General features: G+C 48.3%; 3 protein-coding genes across 3 annotated transcripts; 2 read left to right on the forward strand and 1 right to left on the reverse strand.

Annotated features, from left to right (window-relative positions):
* Positions 1 to 31: 31 nt before the first annotated feature.
* Positions 32 to 838, reverse strand: LY89DRAFT_594344 (uncharacterized protein; the record flags this gene model as incomplete). Its single annotated transcript, XM_018209795.1, has 1 exon — positions 32 to 838. A coding segment is annotated over one exon (807 nt), but the record flags the coding sequence as incomplete, so codon positions are not given.
* A 2,347-nt stretch (positions 839 to 3,185) lies between these two features.
* LY89DRAFT_674124 (uncharacterized protein) lies at positions 3,186 to 3,904 on the forward strand (the record flags this gene model as incomplete). The annotated part of the gene is made up of 3 exons (XM_018213412.1): positions 3,186 to 3,456; positions 3,519 to 3,742; positions 3,815 to 3,904. The coding sequence occupies 3 exons, from the start codon at positions 3,186 to 3,188 to the stop codon at positions 3,902 to 3,904; spliced, it is 585 nt and encodes a 194-aa protein (XP_018065896.1).
* Positions 3,905 to 6,466: 2,562 nt separating this feature from the next.
* On the forward strand, positions 6,467 to 8,812 carry LY89DRAFT_654181 (subtilisin-like protein). Its single transcript, XM_018212286.1, has 5 exons — positions 6,467 to 6,721; positions 6,796 to 7,059; positions 7,107 to 7,577; positions 7,627 to 7,864; positions 7,912 to 8,812. Exons 1-5 carry the CDS (start codon positions 6,513 to 6,515, stop codon positions 8,728 to 8,730), a joined length of 2,001 nt encoding a protein of 666 aa, XP_018065897.1. The 5' UTR covers positions 6,467 to 6,512; the 3' UTR covers positions 8,731 to 8,812.
* The last annotated feature ends 500 nt before the right edge of the window (positions 8,813 to 9,312 follow it).

A 9,312-nucleotide genomic window follows, 5' to 3' on the forward strand; every position in this document is an offset into this window, starting at 1 on the left:
GGATGGTGGCTGTGATTATGGATTTGTTATGGCGCGCGACGTCGAGGGACGCGATTAAGATGCCGGAAGCGAAGAGGAAGAGGTCCCATTTCCCCATGACCCAGAGGTAGATCGCCCAAGTGACGAAGAACGCGAGACGCCATATGGGAGTCAGATTTGCGGAGATGAGCACCGTGCCGTATGTGACCCACGAGCCTCGGACTTCGAAGGGGATCGTCCAGAGGTGACCGTTATAACGGGGACTGAAGGGCGCGCCTTCGACGTAGATGAAGGGGTAGATGAGGATTTTGAGCTGCTCCCACCAGTCCCAGAGTTGAGCGTTGAGGGTTGGGAGACTGGGTGGGATCGCGTGCCAGTTTAGGGGATCGTGTCTGAACATCCCGTAATAGGCGAGGAGGGCGCAGATAAGTGTATCTGCAGCACAAGGAAGGTATAACCTCATACATCTTCGAAAAGCGGAGCTGGAAAGAGTATCGAAAGCTTCGGCTCGCTGGCCCTTGTGGATTTTCGTCAGGGCGCTGTAGGATAAGGCGTACCCTGATACGACGAAGAATGTTGCGACGGCGGCTCGACCGGAGAAGAAGACGCGGATGATAGGCATTTGGAGGATAAAGACGTCGCTGGCTTGGGCTCCGTATCGAGCTAAGAGGATTGGAAACCAGTTGACGGCGAAATGCGTCAGGTATACCACGACGGTGGCGATTCCACGTAGTCCGTCCATGTATGCTGTTGGAGTGTTCTTCCTGATCGACACCGTCTCTTTGGCTGCAGAAGCCCATCGCGGGATGAAACTTGGTAAGAGTACATCGAGGATCGCCAGCGATATCGATATTATCATGGGCTGGTATTCTTCAAGGAAATCTGGCAGGCAGAGAATCTTGAAATCTCTCTTAGGTCTCCGATTTTCCGGAGGTGGAGGAAAGATAGTCGATTCGTCATCCTCGTAGAAATCTTCGAGTAATGAAACTTCCTCATCGCAGCTTTTGCGATCTAGATTTGTGCCGAGTTCCTCTTTGTCCTGTGCATCTGCCATCATCAATGAGGGGTCATGAGAATGAAGTTGGGATCATGAGCATCAAGGGGATTCTTCGAAGGGGGAGTGCGGAGATTCCTCGACTACGTATGGTCCTTTCATTCGCCACATGGCCTTCGGTGGTCTTGGCAGGAATGTGGGAATTTCAATAACTTCAAATTGGAGAACGTGATCAGTGATTGGAAAAGATGCTATTGAGTCTCTGAAAATTGACTTTGTGTAGGATTGATCTCTGAATCCATAATCATCAGTCTTTACATCCTCGACGAGGCAGTAAGGTTTGTGCTTGAAAAGGATATTTTGTAGCTGACCACAACGAGAATGCGGCAGGGAGTGGGTATCTTCACATTCGCGATAAAAACATCGCATCCTCATCAGATCGGATTTCAATGCCAATGAGAGAATTGAGATCATCCCAACAATTATTTGACGCTGTATCTCAGTAGTTGCGACAACCAAAAAGGGTTCAGATGCAGATGTAAGGGAGGGCGACTCCTGTGAAGTGATGCACTTGACCCTTTGAACTTAGGAGAACAAATCGAGCAAAACAGTACAAAATCACAGCGCAACACGAAGGAAAAGAAACATCCTGCAACTCCGTACCGAGGTTCCTCCAGACCCTGTTCAATTTGTGTGATTGAAGTTTGGCAAGGGCAAGAGGCTGTGTTATAACAAGGCAGATGTAAGTGTGTTGACCTTGCAAACGGCCATTATTGAATATCCGCAGCAGTCGAAAACAGGAGAGTTGTCCTGCATATGAAAGATGTATATCATGTCGAGATCATTTGTTGATTCTCGAGAGGTAAGAATATCAGTCATGACTCTGAAGCGGAATCGTGAGGTCGCAGATATCTTCGGTAATCTCAGACGACACTTTTTCGAATTCGCTCCGAACACGGTTAGTTAGCATCGTCGCTCTACTTAGGCGCTACTCACCCTCGCCTCACCCTCTGCTCAGGTTACTCAGTCACGTTCCTGCTCTCCCTTCCAGTAACGAATCATAATTTACTTCCTATTTGGCTCTGCCGTACGAAATTTATCAACTCTACACGACTATATTCAAGGGGACTAAGTCGGCTCCTAGGGAACCTAAACAAGACCCCCCCCTAAAAATACATCCTTTAATCTCAAGGCAAATTCTTCTGGCAGCATAGCGTGGCCCTGGCTCTTTCCAAAGAGAATCTGCCCTCGCGCCACCCTATTCTCTCAACGCCATGCGGCCATCAGCTCGCCCAATTGCCGGCTCGACCAGCCACCAAAGCGGCAGAAAAAATTCTCACCGCTTCGTGGTGGGACGACCATGTCATCGTTCCTCATCGTTCTCTCTCCCGTCCTTCCAGCCGTTCTGAGCGTTCTTTCAAGCTTGCCTATCGTTGCGATTCAGCTTTGTGACCGCCACGCCTCCGACTCTCTCGTTCTTCGCCAGAATTTCCGCAGCGAAGCGCTCGGGCAATGTATTCCTGAGTTGGGTCCAGATCAAATTGGAAGACATCCGAAACGCTAGTGTGGTCTTCAGCTTGCTGTCCACGAATGATCTCTAATCGAAATCTCGAAAGCGTACACTGCATGTGGCGCGTCTCCGTCCAGCCTTGTCTACGGGTCGCGCCGGTCCTTATCCACGCCAATCTTGGAAAGCTGTCTTATTTTAATCACAATCAGCCAGCCCCGAGCGGATGGCGTACGATTCCTCAGCTCGATCTGCGCCCTGCGCTTTCGTTGATGTCTAACGCAACACAAATCCACAGCACTGAATGCACAACGGCAGGAAGGTATGCATCAAGCCGAATTGAAAACACGAGGCTTGCATTGAATTCCGCTCATCCTCTTCACAATACCACTCATCAAGAAACAAGGCTGGCTGATTGCCACACGCTAGATGATATCGAGCTGAAACATCTACATTGCAGGGTGGTCGTCGCGATGCTGTGTCGGACTCGCGGTGGCGAGCCGAGCTAGAATTTCGACTCCCATTCCATACTCGCTGAATTTGATCGAACCTCAGGCTGTTATTAGGATTTAAATAGGAGCATCGCCCTCATCCTCATTTCATTTTCATTTCTAACCTGAAAGCAGAAGCCAATAATTCCGGCAAATCAATTGCAAATTCGAAAATTCTTGATAAAGACCGCAAGTAAGCAGCACCTAGTATGATATGAACATTCTGAAGCCGCTTCTAATCATAACAGTGCCTACACCGACACCCGTGACTCATTTCATCGACGTCGAGATGGAAAATGTCCTCAATCCGCCATGTACTATGATGTTCGCTCCTGTTCCTTTTGGTCTCAATCCTGGCCAAACAAGTGTGATCACGGAGGATGTAACTTCTATTGGTCTCATTGGTGTGCCCAATCCAGCTATGACTGGACCATATCTGCCCACAGATGAGACCACAGTCCAGGATGTATATGGCATGTGGCTCGGTAAGGCTGTTTTTACTTGTGGGCATGTCTCATGGTCGAGAAAACTGACGTCTGTCACTTAGGGCCAACCCCAGAAGCCGGCGGGTTCAGCATTGAATTCAACATTGTCGGGCCTTACCCGCCTGCGGAGGGAGAGGATCGAGCGAGTAAAGCCGCCGCTACGGACACCAAAACCAAATCTGTCAAGTGGAAACGTGTCGACTTCAAAGCTTTATCTCTGAGCGAGCTTAATTGTGCTGAGAGACAGCTCAACGAAGCTAAAGAAACATTCCAGGACAACGATGAGGTGAGTAAGGCTCTGTTGAGTATTGAACCTTGATCGATGACTTAGACCCTAACATCTTATATTTATGTGTAGGCTTCCAAGCTGATAAAAAGCTGGCTTGATGAGGTGGCGGACGAGAAGAAGAAATATGAGCCTAAGGAAGAGAGCAAGGGTTCTTCGTAGCGCTCATCCTGGAATGCGCAGAAAAGTACGTAACAACTTCTGCGAAAAGCGTCTGGGAAACTGTGCTTGATATGGAATCTGTAATTTGAGGTACATATATACCTATAATATCCTATGCCACGATTGAATACTTCCCTGCGGCTCGTTACAGTAGTAAGCGCCGACTTTGGTTTGTGATGAGCCGACCCGTTGTCCTGTATAATAATCAATCATTAAAGTGCGCCGCGCCTTTACCATTTTCCCACTATATATACCACTAGGGAAAAGAAGGCTACTGCCGGTTCAAGGGTTGTTTACGACTTCTGTCATAAATGAAGAACGCTCTGAAGAGCATGAATTTGGGTGGGGTAAGCCCTTATATATACACGTGGAAGGGGCCCTAGGGGTAGTCCCCTAGAGCCCCTGAAACTGGCTTCCTAAGGCACCATAAGGCACCCCTTTTTCTGCGACAACTTCTATCTAAATTTCTATCTTACAGGCCAAAATACTATATCCGCCACTTCCATATCTTATATATTCCCCGGCTGGTAGTCGAGTTCGACGAAACGTACTCCCTAATTACCTTGCGCAGCTTATCTCGGACCTTATTAACAGAAACTGAAGAAATTAGTATAGTCACAGGACTTAACGGTAAGTGGACGCACTAGTCACGAGCATCTGACTTGTTTCACTCGTTCTACCTATGCATACTATACGGTACTACAGTACTAGTGGTTGGCAAGCCCCCGCTAGCAGGCCCACAAATATGGGGTAAGCAGCCATTTCCAGCAGCTCCTTGCAGGGAGTAAAGAGAGCTTAATCAGACGTCTAGTGGCATTTCTGGCAGGCTGTCTAATCTTCAGGGTTAAATTAATCCCCACGTTCCCTACGATCTCTTCATTAATATCCTCGCAGGAAAGGATACTCTAGACTTCTTAGAAGTATCCACTATCACCGCTGCATACCCAGAGGTCCTCTTTCCCGAAGTCATCCACTATGACGAAACGGAGCACGTCCTCTGGTTATCTAGAATGTAGAAGGAGCTGGGAATCTAGACGTTAAGGGATGCTAGGATTCGTAGTGCCGTTTTTTTCCTTTGTAAACAACTATATAAAATCATTTTGTCGCGCGCGAATTCTTGTAGTATCTAAGTTAAATAAGCTCTTAGAACATTGAAGTCGTATAGTTATATGCAAGTTGGGTTGTTTGAGGGAAGTTGAGGAGAGGTTGAGAGGGACCCAAATCGGCTCTGATAAGGACTCTTGATAAATGTGACAGGGGACTGAGAATGGCCACCGTAAAGGATCTGCAAAATTCTATGTATAGATAATATAGAAACTATAGCCGATTCTCGAGGGAGCCAGAAGAGAACCCTCCCTGAGCAGAATCCAGCTGACTCACTTGCGTGCTCAGAGGCTCAGGGCTCGGCTCAGGTTAGAGCGGCGACTGCTCAGGTTCAGAGACGGAAGCGGACTTTGGTGGTCTAAAGTGTTGTCTGAGATTGTAGTGGAAAAAGAAACAAATTCGCAATCAGACCTCGGGCAGTGGCTTCAGTGGCCCGTGCGTGGACGCCAACCCGATTCGAATTGACAACAACGCCTTCTCTCCTCTCAAGAACCTCATGGAGATTCTGTATCTTGTGACTCGGAGCACGTCTCTTAGTACGACCCTCCATACTGTTTTCGTGTGACATTACATGATCTCTCAATCTACTCTCGTCCATCAACCTCGCACAGCATCTCGCTCGTCCCGTTCCACTGAAATAAGTATTACGAGACCTTGCATGTATTTCAAGTCCCAATTCCAACTTTCCCACCCAAACCATCGGGATCATTGGCCCAGCGGGTCGGATATTCTTCTTTGGACTCCAAAATTCTTGTCTCCTTCCTCTCTGCACGTTGTGGCTTTCCCAGAGATATAATTGATTGGAGGCTCGCCGTTTATCCGTTTGCTGTGCCCTGTTGGAGTTGGTTTGTGGATAAACGATTAGGCTCGTTCAGGAAGCTCAGGGATGTTAGGACGCCCTAAGCTTATCACCAGCCTTCCCCGCCTTTAGCGTGCGGACCCAACCTACGAACCCTGTGGACTGACTGAACCGAACCCAGTGGAGGAGGAGTGGGATGATAAGGGTGGGGAGAGGATCCGAAGTACGAGTGATGCAGGTTACCTACTGTACATGCCGAAGAGTCTGATGCAAGAGATGGAATTATTTCTTGGGGATATGTTGTGTTACCTACAGTTCCTTCACAACGTGTTTGCTGCACGGTGCCTGAATTGCATGAGCCATAGATACGGAACAGATTGGATGTTGATAAACGAAGTAGATTGTCATGCGGTGCCATGTCAGGATGTTGTGATGCTCTCACCAATGATGGCACGGTGCCTGAATACGTCCCTGCCTGTTCCTGGTTGAAATGCTGTCCATCGACCATGAGCTGCCTCTTCGGGCCAAGCGCCAACCCACGGTTCCTGCCCTGGTTGATTAACAGCTCGGATCGACGATGCAGCTTCCCACCTGGTCCAAGAGCTCAGAGCTCCAGCAGGATAAAATGAAGAGCTGCGCATCCCCGCGTCTTTCTTCTCTCTCTTTTTTTGCTCCAAGCAAAGCTTCTCCCATTCGAGCTTCATCATGTTTGCCAAGTTGTCGGTTGTCGTTGGCCTCGCTGCCCTGATCAATGCTGCTCCTGCTCCCGTCAAGCATGTTCTCCATGAGGCGAGAGATGTTGCGAGCAGAGATTGGGTGAAGGGTGCTCGCATTGAGAAGGATGCCATCATTCCTATGCGAATTGGTCTGACGCAGACAAATCTTGAGAAGGGATATGATTATCTCATGGAGGTGTAAGTTACATGTTTCTGCAGACACTGTTTATTAGAATCAATTGGAGCTCTTTTGCTGACAATAGCACAAACAGCTCTCATCCCGACTCTGAGAACTACGGCAAGCATTGGACCGCCGAGCAAGTTCATGATGCCTTTGCTCCAGAAGAAGAGACAGTTGCCAATATCAAGGAATGGCTCACTGACTTTGGCATTCATGGTGGTCGCATTGTCCACTCTGAGAACAAAGGATGGATCGCCGTGGATGTGACGGTTGAGGAAGCCGAGTCACTGCTGTTGACTGAATTCCACGAGCATGAACACAAGCTTACTTCCAAGATTCGAGTTGGCTGTGACAAGTATGCATCATCCTTCACTTCCGAGATATTGAGCTAACAAAAAGTAGATACCATGTTCCAGAGCATCTCCAATCTCACATCGACTACATCACTCCTGGTATCAAGCTCATCCCTGTTAAGAAGCGTACCATCAAGCGTGAGGTCAAGGCCAAGCGAGAGAGCCACGCTGTGAAGGCCCCTATTCACGTGGATGCTTCAGCAGACACAACCATCTCCGTCGCTGCAGCAGCTCTTCCACCTTCGCTCCAGAACTGCAGTACCGCCATGACACCAACTTGTATCCAGGCCCTTTATGGTATTCCCAGCACCAATGCAGCTGTTGAAGGCAACTCTCTCGGACTCTACCAGCAAGGATCCTACTTCTCGGAGTCGGACGTGAATTTGTTCTTCGCAAACTGGGCTTCATACATCCCTCAGAATACTTTCCCAATCAATGCCTCGATTGATGGTGGGTCCTATTCCGTGCCTGCCGACAGCCCCTTGAACTCAGGGGAAGCCGACATTGATATTGAGATGTCGTACGTACCAAGAAACTCCTTTTACATATTTGTGACTAACACAATACAGCACCTCTCTCATCTATCCTCAAACAGTTGTTCTATATCAGACAGATGACGATATCTACGAGCCACAGGAAGTTGCTACAACCAACCTTTTCAACACCTTCCTCGACGCACTCGACGGATCTTACTGCACATATACCGCAGATGGAGAGACTGGAGACGACCCAGCCATCGATCCCCTCTACCCCGATCCAGCACCTGGTGGTTATAAGGGAACACTTGAGTGTGGTATCTACAAGCCTGTAAGTGCATTCATATGGAAAAGAATCTCCGCTGACCATGAAACTAGACCAATGTCATCTCCGCCTCCTATGGCCAAGCAGAGGCTGATCTTCCATCTCCATACGTACTCCGTCAATGCAATGAGTTTATGAAGCTTGGTCTCCAAGGCCACTCCATTCTGTTCGCTTCCGGAGATTATGGTGTCACCTCCTTCCCAGGAGATGGCTCCGCATCTGGATGTCTCGGCCCCGACCAACTCATCTTCAACCCACAATACCCATCGGGCTGCCCCTATGTCACCTCAGTTGGTGGTTCCCAACTTGCCCCCAACGGCACCGTCTACGACCCGGAAGTCGTGATGGCAGATAACCTTGGAGGAACCGCCGTCAACTTCTCTTCCTCTGGTGGTTTCTCCAATTACTTCGCTCGTCCAACTTACCAAGATGGTCACGTCGAGACCTATTTCCACCGCGCTCATATCACTTATCCATATTACTCCGAACTCGACGTCAATGTCAACACCACGACTGGAATCTACAACAGAATTGGCCGTGCTTACCCAGACGTATCTGCCAACGGAGCACACTTCCCAGCTTACATCGACGGTGAACTCTTCCACTTCTACGGCTCCAGTCTCGCCTCACCACTCTTCGCCTCAGTCATCACTCTCCTCAACCAAGAGCGAGCCACAGCCGGCAAGGGCCCCATTGGGTTCATCAACCCAACCTTATACCGCAACGACGATGTCTTGAATGATATCACTGCGGGTACGAATTTTGGCTGCGGTACGCAAGGTTTCCATGCCGTGGAAGGATGGGATCCTGCTACTGGACTGGGAACGCCAAATTATCCTAAGATGAAGGCGTTGTTCTTATCTCTTCCGTAAATATCGAAGATAGATGAAATTCGTTGGAGGTGTACATAAATACATACAAACATAGCTCACGTAATGATTGCAAAATGTTTGCATTAATGAATATAGTTCATAATCATGCTTAGTTTTTGATTTGAGATGTGATAGTCATTAATCATTAATAAACGAATTCTCAATAAGTCTCTGGCATTATTATCTAACTTACGTTTCAAAACAGACGGTTTCTGGCTCTAATATTCAAGCGGACTATTTCAGTGAGCAGATCTAGCGCATTCAGCGCAATCAGCGCATTTCGCGGGATGGGCGCTGTACCTTGGATTTTCTCTTTACGTTACGAACATGGGGACAAAAGTCCGTGCGTTCAGGGCATCAGAATCATGAATTTTATTAATTAATTAGCTGTAGACCAGCCACATCGCTTAATTAAGTCGTGTACCCAGAAGTCCTGCTGCTCAATAAGCCCATTGATCCATTCCTGAGGAATTTTGTCCCATTCTTCTAATACTGCTACAACCATTTGAACCTCAGTTGTTGGCTGCCTTAGGCGCCTATGGAGAGCTTGTTTTATTCTCCTCCAGCACTTCTCAATAGGAT

This window comes from Mollisia scopiformis, assembly GCF_001500285.1.
Source record: "Mollisia scopiformis unplaced genomic scaffold LY89scaffold_23, whole genome shotgun sequence".
Lineage (NCBI taxonomy): Eukaryota > Fungi > Ascomycota > Leotiomycetes > Helotiales > Mollisiaceae > Mollisia > Mollisia scopiformis.